At 35.1% G+C, this 19,207-nt stretch overlaps 1 protein-coding gene across 3 annotated transcripts in view; it reads left to right on the top strand.

Annotated features, from left to right (window-relative positions):
* LOC118187736 (monocarboxylate transporter 12-like) overlaps positions 1 to 19,207 on the top strand; it is a 184,661-nt gene that overhangs the window by 159,889 nt on the left and 5,565 nt on the right. For 2 of the 3 annotated variants that reach the window (XM_085813202.1, XM_035358012.2), the window contains exons 3-4: positions 2,944 to 3,285; positions 8,322 to 8,564. In XM_085813202.1, coding sequence (XP_085669328.1) covers positions 2,944 to 3,285; positions 8,322 to 8,564 — 585 coding nt within the window. The remainder of the gene's footprint in view (positions 1 to 2,943; positions 3,286 to 8,321; positions 8,565 to 19,207) is intronic. The other variant, XM_035358013.2, reaches the window with a different exon arrangement.

Here is a 19,207-nt window from a genome sequence, read left to right as displayed (position 1 = left end):
GACGTCGTTTTAAGCAAGTGTTGAGGAACGCCTATAGAGGACGCTGTACCCCGCCTGGTTCTTCAGTGTAGAATTACTTAGCTGCTTGTAAGGGAGTCGCCGGCCTTAATAATTAACGGCACAATTAATACTACACTTTATTTCAGTAATCATGTAAATAAATTTCTTTGTTGTTGTGTTCAAAACTGATCCTTTCATCCCCTATTACGTACAAACTGAACCACCAAGATAGTTACAAGTTTTGGATTAGTAAAAACGCCAAAGCAAGTAAGCGGCAGCTGCATACATGAAAAGCATCCGGCAGGAGGTCTATGCGGAAAAAGGAAAGAATGTCACAGAACTTCAGAGGAAGAAGGGTGGGAGGGGGAAAGTTTCAGTTCAGAGTTTTGGTTTACGATAAATTTGATTGGACAAGAGGCATCTACATTAAAACGTTACGTAAGATCGAAAAATCTGGAACCTGTGAGAAGAGATGAAGTTAGGGGCAGATCACCAAATTTAGAATGTTAATTTTAAGTTCGCCAATTATTTTTTTGAAACAGCTATCATATTTTGTTATATCTTACATATATATATATATATATATATATATATATATATATATATGTCTTTTAAAACACGTTATTCATGCCACATGAAGTATCCTCAATCTTATGGAAAGACGATTTAAGCAGTTTCTCTTCTTATAGAATATCTGTTTCCTTCCCCCACCCATCTTGTAGACGAAACAGATTGTTTCATCATAGATAAAAAACACAGTGATATGAAGCATCTATTACACATTTAATTTCAGCTTGAATTGTGGGTATAAATTTGTTTTAATACGCAGGTGCAAATTAATAGGCAAACCTACTTGCACCAAAATTTTTAAGGATGCATGAAAATTTCCCAAACTCGCTGTATTAGCAAAACAGTTAATTTCCAATTTTGAATTTCATCTCCTTAGAAATAATCTTTTTGCACAGCAGTGCAGCGGTTCCAGTGTTCTTGCATCTAATGGCCTCGACACAGCATCGAAGCCATTTTCAGTAAGCTAATACATAATCTTTTGAGATTCGACTTGATCGTGGACATGAATGATGGTTATCCATGGCACACTCACAGAAACCTTCGCACGCTGCGACGCTGTGATTTTCTGCTTCAAAACAGCAGTTAAGAGACAAACATGGGAGAGACACACCGAGTGTTCAGTTTCAACGATAGGATTATTTGCGTTGATCTGTACAACCCACCAACAATGTTTCTATAATGTCTCTAATCGTCGTATTAACACTGTTATATTTCTTGGCCTATTGCCTTCTTAAAGCCTATTGCCTTCTTGGCCTATTGCCTTCTTTTACTTCTTGAAAGTCACTAACCTGCGAGCGCAACCTCGCGCTGCCATTTATTAGTGCGCTACAGAGCATGTCCGAGAACTTTTTGATGCACCCGTGGGATCCACACACGGGCAAGCAAATAAGCGACCGTCCAGACAATATAGTGGTTAGGAGAGCCGACTGCGATACTGAAGAACTCGGGTTCAAATTCCGGAGAAGACATGGATGTGAATTGTTTGTTCCCGATGGCAGCCTATTAATTGCTTTCATAATCAAATGACCACCACTTCTAGCCTTAGTAGTGGCGAAAGCCTACAAATGGCTAGTGCCCGCCATAAAAAAAAGTATAGCCTGTCTGTCAGAAGAAGAAACTTTTCATGCCTACAACACGTGGTGTTGGACAGTCCCTGCATCTTAGACCGAAACTAATACCTTACGTTTTATAACAATGAAATTCGTATTTACTCATTTGCAAGTCTGGATGGGTTCTGTGCGTCTTTCTTCTCAGTGAAATGAACTCACCTGCCTAGGAAAAGGGAAGTCTCTTTTCGTCGTGGATAGACTATATATTTATATAAACGTAAATGACAGTTTATTTTTGACAAGCTGATCTTGCACCATCGACAGCAAACTGACCAAAAAAATCAATAGGTATTGTAATTTATTTTCTTTCATTACGCGAAATAAAATTATTCTCTTAATTAATAACAATTTATTAAATATTATTCTCTTAATTTACTAATTTGTGAAGTAACTGCATTTATTGCACATTCGCCTGAAATATAAATTTTTTAAATGTTAACTGAATTTTGGATCATGATACAACTCTAAACATATAATTTTTTTGGTAAAGTGATTCTAGAAAATAATTCAGTTAGTCAAATAGATTTCTTTCGAGCTTCCCATTCTCAACAGCATTTGTTAATTTTAGTTATTCATGTTTATTCTAATTTTACGCTATAAGCTATTATTTATCATTTTCTAACTAAGTTATTTTATGCTTCTTTTTTAAAACGTTTTTCTGCTCAGATTTTTAAGCCTCCTATTTCTCTTAAATTTTCTACTCAATTGTTTTTTTCCTCCTTTTTATCTCAGTGCGACTTGAATTTCGAAGATCAGCAGAGTCGAGACTATGTAACATAACTGAAAATTCATTTAAAATTTTCCCTATGTCTTATGTCTTTCCTTAGTTGCATTTTTCTCCGTATAATTACTTCTAAAACAAAAACGCGTCTGAGTCATTGATTCTTCCATATTGCCAATCATGTGGGATTAATTAATATCATAAATTGTTAACTTAATAGCTGTACGAATATTGTAAACAAATCTAAGTCAGCTGCTGAAAAATATTTGTTTGGATATATTTTAACTTTTTTTTTCTCTTCTTAGAAATGAATTTCTGAGAAAAAAAAACCATTCCATTGAAAGTATTGAAATTAAAGGCTGCTCTTAAAATCGATGGCGCCTTAGAATCGAAGGAATACGATATTTCGAAATTAGAAGCGAAACATAGCTTCAAGTAATTAATAAAGCGACATTTGCAGAATAAATTTATTCACAAAAACGTTTCTTCTGATAAAAATAGTAACTCTATGCTTTCTTAAATAATAAAAATGTTTTCTTTTAGGTATTGGTATTGGTATTATTGTGCCTTTAACCAACGTGCTCCTTAACCAGAATTTCTCCAGGTACAAAGCATGTGCCCTTGGCATCGTTTATTCTGGTTCATCAATTGGTTCTTTCATATTTCCACCCATAACGAACTTTTTTCTAAACGGCTATGGACTTCATGGAACATTTTTACTGCTCGGAGGCATTATGCTGAACTCATTGGTCGGTGCCATTTTATACAGAACACCGAATTTGGCCCACAAGCTTGCAGTCTTGAAGACCCCTCTGGATGGCAAATCGTGTACCAAATGCGAGGAAGAAGAGAAGAGCACTGAAAACAACAAAAGTCTGTCTTTAGGTAATTATTTATGAGAAAGATGACAAAAACATAATAACACTTTATTTTTAAGATAATAACTGTTACCATTAACTGTGCAAAATGTTGCATTGGTGATGTCATTAGGAAAGGAAATCTACAGTTTATTATTAATGTTCACTGTCTATATATAATTTACATTCTCGCATTTTATTCTTTCACTGCTGCATGTCTGCTGATTAAGAAACATACAAAATAATCAATTTTAATGCATAAAATTATGTTCGATTATAGTAAAACTCTGTTTATCCAAACTAATTTACGACAAAGTTAATTTTTCTTTGGGCAAGATTGTAATTAATGATAAGCACTAACTACTTAAACAGGAATATATATTGCAGTTAAACTTGCATATACAGGAAGGGGAAAACACGCTTTACGCGGATTGCATGTGGGCGAGGCTATACGAAATTGCACATAATACAAAATATATTATTTAGAGAGACTAACAAAATATGATATGTTAATTATTTCTTGCTTTAAGCAAGTGATTCATGCATTGTTTTATTTTCGATTAAAGCGTACTTTTAATCCCAAAGATAGTTATTATATTCAAGAAACATTGCGTAAATGACGATATTCATGTTGTAAAACATACGACATTTAATATTACTCATTTTCAAATTAGAGTAACATAGCGTTTCTCAAACTTGTTTGAAGTAAAGACAAGTTTTATAAATTAAAATGTTCTACAACCACTCTATTGTCTGCTTAGAAAGCAGTTTCTTTGGCATGTGTTACTCACTAGCAGCATCTTATATTTTTAAAATGCAGTTAATTAAAACTCGTTTAATTTTACATCGATATTTAGTAATTAATTTAATAGAAGAAAATTTATATTCCTTTTTAACAGTTCAAGACTGTTAGAGTTTAGGTAATCTTTATCTTCTTAACTAAAAATTAAATAAATAGGATTCTTGCACAACTGTTTTATGTTTTCACGAAATGCTAATAGATATGCAGAAGCAAACTGTACAGTTCACTATATTAAGTTTTTCATTGGGGGGGGGGGGTAATGACCTCAGCAGCACTAGATGTGTAGCGAAATGATAGCGAGAAGCATCACGGTGATAATGCTTTAAATCTGCTTTTTGTGGCTAAGATTAGAGTGGGGAAGTCCATAGGTTAGGGTAACTGGTAATAAATTTCATGAAATGTCAATGTTGGGAGAAAACGTGACGGACGATTGCAATGTATAATTTCCATGTTTAGAGATTTTCAGCTATAATGTGGTATACGCAATTCATTTGAATTTTATTTTTGATCTTTCTTAGAAATCTAAGAAGATCATAAAGGGAAGCTTCGAGGGCTACTTGTAATTTGTGAATTACGTACTGAGAAACGCTGGGATACGCTTATAATAAAGGGATAAATATTAATAACTATGGTTCAGTAGACTGTGTTAGACTACAAAACAGGCCTCATTTCTTTAATTTAATGCGTTGAAGATGCGCGATATGACAATCAAGGTGTATTGCTGCCAGTTCTGAGGTACACTTACCATGTCGCGACACGACATAAAATGTCCTGATAAACATTAATGATCTCTTGCCGAATTGTATTTTTAAGGTTGTTAATGTCAGATAAGTTACGAATGAAAACATCAGCTTTCAAAATAACTCCATTATAAAACCTTTATGTACTTCCCTAGGCGATTTCTTACACATTTTATGACATTCATGGTTCTCATTCAATTCCCCAGAACTTGCTCAAGCTCATATTTTTAATGAGGATACTTTGAAAGCTCAAATTCTCACTCACACCCTATTTGATACTAACACCTTTGAAAATGCAGTTTGTTAGGAGACTGAAAATGTCGCGTCAATTCATGGCAAGTGAAATACGGAGAAAGGAGCAATGCGTAGATCTTCATGGAGGGTATTTCCAAGATATTGTATTAAAGAAATGAGAATTCTTTTGTAAATCCAAAATGCTGAATTATCTAACCTTCTAACCGCGTTCCATTCTGCTTATTGTTGGGAACAATAGATATGTTATCCGATGCTGAAAACGGATAATGTTAAATGCCTCACTCTATACTTTGATAACATTTCATAATAAAATGTTAAAATACTACTCATTTTGAAAGACGATAAAGTTTTAGTATTAATACTCATAAATCCATTAAACATTTTAAAAATTCATAAAAAATAAACTAAGAATGCAATATCAAACATTATTACACTGAAATAGAGGTAAAATTTTAAGTTTTTTTTTACTCTCAAAGTATTCCTTTCGTTAACATATGCGTCATTTGGATGGATTTACTTCGACATACCGAAAAGCTAGCCGATTTCACAGTTAAATAAAAACAGTGATGATCATCTTTGAGCAAGACAATTATCAGGCTCTCGGCTAGACTCTCTAGAGACTCTCTCAATTCTCTACAGAGCGTCATCGAGATAATTTGCTACAATCTCTTACTCAAAATCTTCCACAAGGATAAAAATCATTTGTAGACTGTACAAATTCAAATTTACTATTAAATTAGTTAGTTTACACGTGATGAGGAGATGATGCATTAATGCTGTAATCACGCAATCTTCGGATTTAATCTCATATGACTTTTTTTTGTCGGTGTTTGTCAAGGATACTGTATTTGTGTGGTCATTCTCTGCTAGTCTTCAGGATATTCGCAAGCGTTTCATCGTTACTTTAACTTAGTGTGCTATACTGGCATGTATGTGGAACGAAGTAGGTTAAAGCATAGTTGTGTGCCATATCAGCAGAACTGGACATTCAGCATTCGTGAAATGCATATGTATAAGAAATAAAAAATAGGTAAAGTAATATAACTTTAATTTGCATAAGTCCCTTAACTCTCCATTTTAATTTGGTCACTTCTCCTTTCCGTCCTATAATTCTAGCTTAATGCTCATGACTCAGATGCTTATATAATGCTTCAGCCAAAAATAATGATTTCAAATTTGGGAATCGAATATTATTAACGATTAGGAATTAATTTGAACTGAAAACAATTCATTCTAAATGAAACTTGTATCTTAAAAGCGTCGAATCCTTGCCCTTATTTGCTGTCCTATGAGCATGTTGTCTCTTATCTCTCGTTCATCAAGTGTTTCGACATAACGATTGCGCGCAGATTGTGCCTGTTGCATTTTGTAAATCAAATTAGGAAATGTGTCTTTGAAGAATAAAATATATTCATTCTATCTCAAAGACTGCAACTATCTTTATGCATCAACGTTTACTTTATGTTTACGTGATGAATTTGTAAATCGTCACATAAGTAAACTTAATATATTTGCCTCTGTTTCAGTGTAGTGAATATTACATCTATTGCGAAGAATATTTGACTTAAATTTTTCAGATATTTTCCAGGTTTATGATAAACCGCAAGTTTTATAAACAAGATATATTTATTTGTTAAATCGAATATGGCACATTAAGCAAGATAGATCAGTAAAATTTGTTAAGCATCATATCAGATATGAATGCATAATTCACAAGTATTAAAAATACTAGAATAACTAATTTCATTTATGTTTAAAGAACTTTGATATATGTTTTCCTTACAAGTCAGGCTAAAACTGCAATAGATTTTTCTAAATATATATAATAAAATCCTCTAGGTTCTCAAATCCCTATGGGGACAAAACTATTCTCTCTTAGATACACTGACCTGATTTCTATTTATTTGCTTGGTTATCTGTTTAACTGAATACAACAAAGTACCCGAAGATTATCTCAAACTGATACTAGACCAAGGACTAAGAAATTAATTAAAAAAATATTGAGCCTGTTTTCATTCAGATTTAGCATGTTAAGGAAATTTTGCTTGCTGTTAATCCTGGTATGAAACTAAGGTTCAAAGTCTAGCAGAAACTTGATAAAGCGATCGACAGCTATCTCATATTGCATGATCAAATGAGAGTATCGAGGAATTCTCAATTACTTTTTTTTTTAAATCTTTATTAACTTCAATAATTTATCCGCTAATATAGTTTATACACTTTTTCAAATATTCAACAACCGATTGATAAATTTTAATTATCCCTACTGTTTATTGTATTCGCTTAATACACATCAATTGGTAGATTAATACATCGCTTTCCTATATGCATTACAATACCTTTGCATATCTGTATCATCTCAAACAGTGACTGACCTTTTTTGAAGCGTTTTTCAATCAGATTGCAGCTTAATATTAACTGTATTTTCTGTTACGATTGACTAGCTTTTATAAAGAATAAAAAGCTCACTTTAAATGCGTTTCTGCTAATCTGACGTCAAACGTTCGTACCTCGTATATAAAGAGAAACTATAAATCACAAATGCGTCTTCACTTTTAATGACTTTTATCTCTCAATTACCAAATAAGACTACCTTTCGTCGCATGTGAATGAATTAGAAACTAATAGAAGATTCTTGCTAGACTTCTAAATAAAATCCAACAGGTAAAAATCAAAGAAGCAATTCAGAGAAGTCTGCGAGTTATGAAGAGTAATAAAAGGAAAAAAGCCAAGTCAAATTTTGTAGATATTTTTCACTTTTATATATTTTGGTTTTAATAATTTTTATCAAAAAGAAGACATATTCAAACATACAGACGAAAAAAAATATAGTATTTGCGAGTGATGAGCAAAATGATTTTGCATTATAACGTTTGCACAGCATTCTATCGTTATTTATTTGTTTACTTATTTTTATGCAAATTCTCAATATGCGCCAGGATTTATTTGAGATAAAGTATACGAAGTGCCAGTATGTTATTTTAAAACTTCACTGATATTTTTAATGTCCGATATTGCATCGCGGGAATATATAAAACTGTATAGCTTTGAGAAAAGTATTATGTATTTTCCTTCATCGTGTTTCTTTACTTCATTTATTTTGTTGTCATATGATTTCAGTTACGAACATTTTTCTCAGAGAATCACAAAAAAATTGCATAATTTGGGGAATTTGTTACTTATAATTTTCTTTTATTATATATATATTTTTTTACTTTTGCTTATTTTGTTGGCGTATGATTTTTACTTATGCTTATCTTTTCTCAGAGAATGGTAAAAGAAGTCACTTCAGAGAAAATATTTCTGAGAAAGCAACCGAGTGCATTGCGCCAGATCCAGAAAAGTCACCAGGAGTATCTACTTGCTTCAAATGCGAATCTCCGCCGACTGTCATAAACCTCGCCGTTGAAATCTTAGCTAATCCATCCTTTTTGATAATTTCAGCTGTGTACGCTGCTTATTTCACATTATCAAATACTTTTCTTATGGTTGTTATCGATTTCGCTGCAGGTTAGTTTGATGGTTTTATTTTGTTAAAGAAAGCTCTATATTGTAAACTGCATTTATAAAATAACATTACGTGATTTTTTAAGTATTCTGCTTCGATATTCTTTATCCGACGCTTAGACACTTGTTTGTTAAGCATTCGTCGAGAATGGTTAAACGCGTTTGTCATTTAGTCCTCTCATCGCCGAGAACATTGACCATTGTGCACCACAATCTGTGACCGATATTACACCAGCTAAGGGATAGAGAAAAATGTTGCCCTACCAAGGGTATCCTATACGTGCTCTAAAGTGTTAAGGTCAGGGGATCTGGCTGGCCAATCCATGCTGCGAATATCCTCACGTTCCAGGTAATCGTCGACCAGTTGAGCACTGAGGAAGACCTTTGTCGTCCATTAACAGGAGCCCAGGACCAACTGCTCCTCTAGAAAGTCGAACATAGGGCTTTAGGGTCTCCCCTCTATACCTCATAGCAGTCAGGGGGCCTTTTTCAGACACATTCATGGATGTGCGACCGTCCAACATTGCACCTGCTCACATCCACCATGTAATGTTCCTTTTCCCTGATGAAGAAGGGATGGTATCATTTTCCTACCTGGAAAATTATCTGTATCTGTGCAGATACAGTTTCGCGGAGAATTAGTGTCCAGACTGAATATCAACTCATCTGTAAAAAGCACAGTGCTCCACTGAAGTCTAATCCAAGGCGCATTTTGGCTGCACCATGCTAAACACGCTCTCTTGTGTGCTGCAGTGAGCGGGACGCAAATAACGGATCATTTGGTACACAGTTCTGTCTCATGAGGCCTTCGGGCAACTATAGACCGTGAAATACTGCTTCCAGGGTAGCATACAGCTGATGTGAAAGCTGTGAAGCTGAAGTAATCCTGTATCGCCGTGCTGAAAGTCCTAAATAACTATCCTCACTCGTCGTTGTGGATCTTAGTTTACCTTGTCCTGGTCTTCCCGATATGAATCCAGTGACCTGAAACTAATTCCACAAATTACAAAGGACAGTGGGCTTTACATTGAGATCTGTAGCCATAGCCACTTGCTCTTGAAATTGATTGGCCTGTCCCCAATCTACCTAGAATTCTATATCTCATTTCATCATTCATGCATTCATGGCTACTTATTTTACCTGATACCTTATAAAATTTACCTGCGAGAAACACGGGGAATGTCTTGAAGGAGTACGAGCATTCGGTGTACGCCCAAAACGTCGCGGAGAAAACAACGTTAGACGAAAACGTCGTGGTACAAAAACATCGTGGGAGAAAATAAAGCAAAGAGAAAAAAAAAAAACCTCGCATTTCTAAAACGCCGTGCCACAAAACATCGTCGTCGAAAATAAAGCTGTTTAAAAACTTCGCAATTTAAAAACATCGTCGATGAAAATATCATGGTAAAAAATAAAGTACCTACAAATCATCGAATGACAATAACATCGCAGACATGCGTTTTTCAGGCTTTAATAACTGTAAAATGTAATAACGTTTTGTTTAATCATTGTAAAAACTCGCATAATGGTTTGTGAGCGCAAGATGTAAGGAAGGATAATTTTTACTTTCATATTTTTATTAACTAATAAATATTTGCTGAAAATGTAACATGGAAACTTAAGTATAGAAAATTAATGCAATTTATAGCACTTAAAAGAATTTCAAACTGACATAGTTAACTAAAAGGTTATTAATAAAATAGTTTTTACAAGTTTTACTGGTAATTTTTGATGAAAAGTATTATCTAAAAAAGAATAGAAAAAGAAAGATAAGTAAAAAATTGCTAAGTTATTGTGAGATAATTTTCTTCACTTTTGTTTTCTGATACTCTTATAATGAAAATTACTTCTCGTTTTATTTAAATTACTTGTTTTCTTTTTTTTAATGTATTATTAATAAAAAATACGAATGTGAAAATTATCCTTTCCATCTTGCGCACACAAATCATGATGCGAATATTGATTTTCAATTAAAAATCATGTCTGCGATGTTATCGCCATACGATAATTTGTAGGTACTTTACTTTTTTACCACGATATTTTCGACGACGATGTTTTTAAACTGCGAAATTTTTGAACCGCTTTATTTTCGACGACAATATTTTGTACCACGATGCTTTAGAACTGCGATGTTTTCTCTTTGCTTTATTTTCTCTCACGATGTTTTATATCACGACGTTTTCGCCTTGCGTTGTTTTCATCGTGACGTTTTCGTCCGCGATGTTTTTGTCGTGGTGTTTTCGGCTGTAACCTAGCACTCAGATCGCTAAAATTTCCTCTTGCGCTTATATTTTATCCACAATCACAGCTCTGCAGATACACACGTGTACGCTTACGTTTTTGACTGTGAATATTTGCATAATTCTCCCGCGACATAACTAGTACCTATGGTTCAATACTTTTCATAAAAATAGACACAAATCGCAAATTTTTATAATTTTGCACACGAATGTAGTTGCATACTTTAAATTTTTGTTTCATAAAAACTATTGAGGTTTTAAATTCCTGTCAGACCTGAATTGATTTAATAACTGTTATAGCTTAATGTTGGTAGGTCAGATGTAAAATTTTGAGGTAATTCTTTGATATTATTTTTATTTAGTTATTATTTTAAATATTTAATCGCTTAAAACCATTTACATAGGTACTAAAAGAATTATCATTTGCTTCGTTTATTTAATTCTAAATAATAATCAAACTAAGTAAAATAATTTAGCAGTATTGAAATTTAGACAACTTTTTAAAACTCTTATTGAATTTGCTGCTTAACGAAATAGTGTTAATTCTTCTAAAGTTTATATGATGTCTGTGCGATAGATAAGACAATATTTTATTGCTGAATATAATATATGTACCTGGGACAAATAAGTGCAAAATCAATTCCTTTCAGTTCCAAACAGTTATCTATATGTCACTGCAAAATTTAGATATCCTAATTTTAATATTTTCGGAGAACGATTTTTCAGTTAACTGTACTATGTGCAGTTCTTAAATTTAGGGTTTCAGCGTAGTGGGTATGAATTTTTAACATATTATTAACATTTAACAGCTGAGGATTAATTAAATGTTAATTATCATTCGCTTTGTTACAAGAGTAGTTGAGATTCTCAGAAATATTGTGGAGCGATTTCGTCTGTACTTCGACATTATTTCTCGTTCGTTAGTTGAGCCGCAATTTGAACGAGTGAAAAGATTTATGCAAGGATGTATTCTATATCATTAAACAAATTAATAATTTATTAAGGCAAAAGATACAAAGTCTCTCTGTCTAGGAAGAAATGCTTTTAGTAAAAGCATTCTTAGTGAAACTAGCTCTTGCACTGAACATACTGTCGGAGATACGTATCTCGCTATACTATCGTAAATGGAAAATACTTGTATCCAATGGTGACTTGCTTTTAAAAAAAAAAAAAAAAAAAAATGGAGGGAATCGTTTTCTAATTTGACAATTCTAAACTGATAGCTTTAAAAATCTCTTAGTATTTTTTTGAAATGTCTGAAAAAAAAAATGCTTTTTTTTTTTTTTTTTTTTTTTTTTTTTTTTTTTTTTTTTGTAAATGCAGGTCTAGTACTGTCTCATTTTCTACTGACTCGTAAGTCAAAATCAGAATATCAATATATAATTAGAATAAGCTTGCAAGGTATATTTTCCCTTCCTTTCGTATGCCTTTATAGTGTAAATGGTATATGCTGTAACGTGTATTCGAGAGGTCTAAGGTTCGAGTCCCGGCAGGGACACTGCACACTTTTTACATTTCCTACTTCAAAACACCTAATGATTCTACAAGCTTATTGTTCATTAATGTCGTATTATAATAATGTGCATACGCTTCTGTTAGCTATAGGGTGTTTCAAAAACGATGGAACAAAATTGAAGAGATAGCAAAATACACCAAAACATACATTTTTGTCATGAAATGCGCTATCGAAAATTACATATAGAGGAGCGAGATGGTATTTACTTGCCAGAAAACTGCAGTTCCACAAGCATAAAATCGTCGCGGCTACAGTTATTGTGATGATGGAACCCTAAATTTAAGTACATGACTAACAAGAAAGTGAATGCACATTTCCTGACTGAACTAGGAAAATTATCATATTTTTCTATAAGAAATGTTGCCAGAACTACTCGCGGATGTTCTTGAAGCCATCCAATGGCGTATGCTTTCTAGCGCAATGGAACACTAGAATGTTTTTGATGAAACATTGTAAGGATCTTAAGTTTTACTAACGTTTATTTTATTTTAAATCTTTACTATCACTTCTTATTTTCTACTTCCGGCCAGAATTATAAGCGTGAAGGAGTTTATGCAAAGTTGTCTGGCGAACGCCAAGTATTTAAGTGTGGCCTTTTTGCCAAGCAGAAGAGAGGAAGCCGTGAGTTCGAAGCAGGCCGCTTACCTTAGAAGTTACGCAGTTGCTACTTTGCCTTCCAGGCCAGAGGTTTTAATCCTCTTGATAAATTAAACGTATTGTAGTGTTCACAGTCTCTGTGCTACATACGCTTCCTGTTATTATAAGGCCAATCTTATTCTAAAGTTAAATTAGAGTTTAGTTTTATTTTGATATCTTTTAAGTTAGACCCCGAGTGGAGGGTCATTGTATTCCGAAGTACGGAAGTCATTGTATATAAAGAAAAAATAAAGGGTTTTGTATACCCTTCGTCTGTATCCTGTCTACTTACTACAATTAGTGAACATAGCTTTAGTAAGCTCTCTGTTCTAGTCAGGTCATTGTATGTTTCCGAAGAAGGTAAGAAGAAACATTGAACCTGATAGTGGCGCCCGACGAAGAATAACCATGGCCGAGTTTCAAGAAGAACCTGTGCTGCCTGCAGAAACAGCTCAGAATCCAGAAATGCCAGCTGCCGCCCTGGAAGGATTTGGGTATATTGTCCAGACCATGCGCGCTTCGATGAAACCAGAAGCAACGTTTAATGGACACTCACAGGTAACCAGTTTTTTGGAAAAATTGGATGACCACTTCATGCTCTACCCCGTGCACGAGTTTCAAAAAGTTACCTTAGCTACCAGCGCTTTGAGGGGCCAAGCGCTTAACTGGTTCAAATGTATCGGCAGAAGTCTCTTGGGTCAAGCAGGAAGTCCCACCTATACCTACGAAAATTTCAAGACTGCCCTACTAAAAGCCTTCCCTGTTGTAAGGGATCGTGCGAAATTAGAAACAGAACTTTTCAGTATATATCAACAAAGAATGGAAAACCTCTCCAGGTTTATTTTAAGAAAAATTCATGTTTTCAAGCTCTTGTATGGAAACCGTCCGGATCCTGAAATAATTCAAGTGATTTTGCCGAGGTTACTACCCCAAGTGCAAGACTTTATTGAATTGAGAAATCCGACTACACTGGAAAAATTATTTGAGCTAGCAATCCAGTTTGAAAGTAGAAGAACGGCGGCCGTCGAAAGAAGACGCCAATATCAACAGCGAAACCAATTTGGTACGCCAAGACTACAGCAAACTCAAGCACATGGCTACGGAGAAAAAGCGAATCAGTGGGCAAGGAAACCCGAGCATTCAAAAACAGCCGGCGAACGTCGACAGTTCAATAGCAACCCAGGAAAAAAGTCTCAAGGCCAGTGGAGAAAGAAGGAAAGCACCGAAAGAAAAAATAATTTAAACTAAAACGGATTTCTGCTGACGAGAGGGTGCGGAAATCCGAAGGCCACGAAAACCCCTCTTCCTACAAGTTAAATACAGTAATGGTGAAAAATTTAACTCTTCCGAAGATTGAAGTCTTGGTAAATAATATCCCGGCCACCGCACTCCTGGATACCGGCGCGCAGTGTTCCTGTGTGGCAGAAGTCTTTTTTAGAAAGTATTTTCGCAAATACCGCATATATAATGCGGATAATACAACAGTATTAGCGGCGCAAGGAGAACAATGTAAGTGCGTAGGTAAAGTACCTTTGTACATCCGTATCAAGGACGAACAAGTAAAGGTGATGTTTTTTATAGTAAAGAATTTGCAAGCACACTTAATACTAGGAATAGACTTTCTTTCAGACGCACAAGCTACACTGGATTTTAATGAAGCGTCTCTTAAGCTGACGATGAAACCAGTGTGTGTAGAAAAGGTTGAACCGCCAAGGGTAAATCTCGACCACCTGCCTAATGACGAGCAAGATAGAATCCGACAAGTGGTAAGTGAATTTGCTTCCTTATTTAGTGATATTCCAGGATTTACCCAGGTTACTAACCATAGTATTGACACCGGAGATGCATTGCCGGTTCGTCAAAAACCATACCGGTATGATAAGAATAAGGAAAAAATTATAGAATGGCATATTACCGATATGCTACGTAAAAAGATCGTAACGCCTATCTCAAGTAGTTATGCTAGTCCGGTGGTTTTATGTAAGAAAAATAATGATTATCCTTTGGAGCATCCAAAAAGGTGGAGATTCGCTATTGATTACCGTAAATTAAATTCCATAACGAAATATCCGGTATATCCGTTACCGATTATAGAAGAAATTTTAAGGAACATAAAATCAACCAAATTTATGACAACTTTAGACTTAACGAATGGTTATTTTCAAATAGGGATCAGGCCTGAGGACGTGCCTAAGACTGCTTTTATAACCAAGTCTGGCACTTATGCATTTTTGCGAATGCCGTTTGGCCTTTCAGGCGCCCCAGCAACATTTCAGCGATGCATGGACATTGTGTTAAGACCTGTTCTCGGAAAGTCCACATTTATCTATTTAGACGATATCATTATTACTAGTGATAATCTAGACCAACATGTACAGGATTTAAGACAGGTGTTTTCTTTATTAAATGAGGCCGGTCTAAAAGTTAATGTCGAAAAATGCAAATTTGCAGCCCCTGAATTAAAATATTTAGGTTACAAAATATCGCAAAAAGGGATCGAGACAGATGAATCAAAAATAATCGCTGTACAAAAGTATCCGACTCCAAACACGGCAAAGAAGCTCTCTTCTTTTCTAGGACTTTGTTCATATTATAGGTCCTTTATAAAAGATTTTGCGGCTATCGCTGAGCCATTGTTAAAATTAAAAAGGAAAAAGGCAAGATTCTCGTGGACGGCCGAAGCCAATAGTGCTTTCGAAAAATTAAAACAAGCATTAACGCAAGCCCCTGTGTTGAAATTTCCTGAAAAGGATGAAAATTTAGAAATTTCAGCGGATGCTTCGGATTATGCGGTAGGAGCGGTACTCTCGCAAAATCAGCAGCCAGTAGCATTTTTTAGCCGAACTTTAAATCAAACACAAAGAAACTATTCCGCGACCGAGAGAGAGGCACTTGCAGTTCTGTTAGCAGTGCAAAAGTTCCGAGTCTATTTTGGAAAGGCGCCGATAACAGTATATTCTGATCATGCGGCGGTAACTAGATTGTACTCTGGAAAAAATTTATCCCCAAGGTTAATAAGATGGGCACTCAAGCTGCAAGAATATAATCTGGTAATCAAGCATACCCCCGGAAAGGAAAATATCGTAGCAGATGCCCTGTCACGAATTAAATTAGACGAACAGGGTAATACCGTAAAAGTTGCAATGCTGACAGCGTGTACAATAAATTCCCGAGAAACTGTAATAACCGAACTGGGTAAGGATCCTGAGTTTGGAAGTATTTATGAGTATTTGAAGGATCCTGAAAATTTTAGCCACCAAGATATTGTGGCGATAAGAAATAGGGCGGCCCATTACGAACTAATAGATGGTCTATTATTTTATACAAAAACTACGAATTCCAACAACGAATTTCGACCTGTTATCCCAGCTAGTCTTAGATTAAATATCCTGCAAGAGCTCCATGACAGCCCTTTAGCTTCTCATGCTGGTATTCGAAAAACTACTCAACGCGTACGCGAGGCAGTCTACTTTCCTGAACTGCAAAAGTTAACAAGGGCGTATGTCCAGTCCTGCCCAACATGTCAAGCCGTTAATTATATTAATTTCCGCCCGGCCGGGTTTCTAAATAGTATTAAATCCGAATTTCCAAATGAAATAATCGGTATCGATTTATTGGGCCCTTTCCCAAAAAGTCAGTTAAACAAAAGTCGCTATCTCCTTGTTATAGTTGATCATTTTAGTAAATGGACCGAAATTGTTCCCTTAAAACGAGCCTCCGCGAAATTAGTTACCGATTCTATTTTAAATAAATATATTTTAAAATACGGGGCGCCCCTAAAAGTTATATCGGATAATGGTCCTCAATTTGTAAGTAATATATTTGAAGACATGTGCCAAAAACTGGGCATCTGTCATTTAAAAATGGTCCCGTATCGGCCGCAATCAAATATAGCGGAACGGGTCAACAGAAATATAGTGAAAATTATCCGTAGTTATGTTAAAAATTTTCATAAAAGCTGGGATAACTATGTCAATGAATTTGCTTTCGCCCTTAGGACCGCAAAACATGATACAACGGGAAAAACTCCTGCTGAGTTATTTCTAGGCAGAAAGATTATAACACCGTTAGATAAACTATTTTATGTGCAACAAAGAGCCCCAGAATTTAAAATGGGTGATATAGAAAAACTAATAAAAGAAGCAAAAAAGAATACAGAAGTAGCACAAAGAAAACAAAAATTGTATTATGACTTGAAACGACGGGGAGTAACTTATAAAGTAGGGGATGAAGTACTAAAAATTAAGCATTCACTTTCTTCAGCACCAGAAGATAAAACTGCCAAATTTTTCCCACGCTTTGAAGGACCATATGTTATAGAAAAAATAACTCACGCTGTTGTAGTATTAAAGGCAAGAAATGGTGAAACCTGTTCCGCAAACATTGACCAGATAAAACCATTCTATGACCGTAATAAAATGCAAATCTTTTCAGATCTTTTGCAGGATCCGGTACGGCAGACACCGCAGGTACAAGTTCCAGAGGTGGGAAAACGACAAGTACAAGGGCAAGCCAATGAGAGACAGAAGCAAGTGAAAAGAAAATTGCCCCGCGGAAAAATTGAAGGTACAAAGAAAAAGAAGCCGTTCCACCGTCCAAAAAACAGAGTTCACGAACACCCCCAGAATGAAGAAGGGAGAAGGACGACGTATGTGGAAAAGACCGGGAGAAAGGACGGCAACTATAACCCGGCTGTGAAACGGAAGATTGACTCATCCGACAGAACTCTCCGCAGCAAAAGTCGCCGAACTGCGGAAGGGCCATCAGCGGCGGAGGAAAAAGTACAAGAAAAATTTGAACGGCCAACAACGAGGTCCAAGCAGGATCACGACAGAAGTTTCCCGGTTCCACCAAGACCAGCTGCCTTCAAACGGCCAAGACCACAAGCAGAGGACAGAAGGAAGATGTTCAAGGGTGGCCGTAGTGGTGAAAAACGGAAGCTTCCAGAGGAAAGCACTGAAGGGCGAGCCCGTACAAGAAGGAGGATCAACCAAGCTACGGTTTGCAGCACCTTTAAAGACTGGGCCCAGAAAAGGATGTCTGAATATTACAAAGATAAGTAAAATTTTGTGTTACTTTACAAACTTAAGTTAATCTTTCATTCTTACTGCAAGTGGCAGATTTGAAGAAGTTTTACCTCATGCGAGGTCTACCTTTATCGCCAAAAGGGCGAGAAATGAGTTGTGACCGATTTTCTTATTATGTTTTTCAATTACTCGCGCGTAAAACTAAAGTTGATGTATAATAGCGTTGTATAAAGACTTAAATATTGTAAAAAGTTATTGTATAAATTTTATTTAAAACATTCTAACAAGAAAGAAGTTTTAGTCTGAAAGACTTTTTGAAATGTAGTATTATTTCAATGTAGAAAGAATTGACACTTGCTTTGAAAAGAATAGAAGTTAACAATGTACTACTAATGTATGTTTTCAAATGTGGAAAATTAACGGCATCTTGATATGTTCTTGTATACATGTGAACTGTTATTTTGAATGTTTAGAAATAACGTGATATGGTAAAAGTGAAAGTAATGTTAAAAAATTTGTTATTCGTGTGACTGTAAAGATTAAATCATGGTGAATATGTGTTAAAGGTTGAATGATGTAGTTAGGCTCTCTGACGCTACACTTTAGAGTTAGCCACTTTCAGAATAGTACCTCAGGGTCTAGAGTTGAAATTAGGGTGTGTTAAGAGGTCTCGTATGTTGAATTTTAACACGTTAGTGTTTTGATTGTAGGAGGAAGTGTTGAACACATAGACAGAAACACATTCGTGTTTGGTGTTTTTACAACACATGTCAGAGAGCACGGGGAGAGATAATTAAAATAGTCATGAATGAAATAAGAATGTTAAGAAAAGTATATTCTATATGTTATTTGCAATGTCATTCTGTAACATTTCATTAAACTAGTTTTCCTTCCAGATCTCTGGAAGGAACCAGAATTGAATAAAGCTCCTGTTTTGATGCAGTACAGATGAAAAAGAAAAAAGATTGTTGTATATTCCGGGAGCTGCTATTGTAACAAATTTCTTTCTTTTAAAATTTTCTAGTTTCTAGCTAAGTTATGTTTGTAAAAGTTTGGCCTCGCGTTAGTTTCTAGAGCTAAAAGTTTTCAACAAGGTCGTTTTAGACCTCAGTTTCAAACTAATTAACTCTGGCGGGAAGTATGTAAGGATCTTAAGTTTTACTAACGTTTATTTTATTTTAAATCTTTACTATCACTTCTTATTTTCTACTTCCGGCCAGAATTATA

Source organism: Stegodyphus dumicola, chromosome 3 (assembly GCF_044657685.1).
Source record: "Stegodyphus dumicola isolate Sdum_Otavi_A_Nest chromosome 3, ASM4465768v1".
NCBI lineage: Eukaryota > Metazoa > Arthropoda > Arachnida > Araneae > Eresidae > Stegodyphus > Stegodyphus dumicola.
This window is presented reverse-complemented; position numbering and strand designations above follow the sequence as displayed.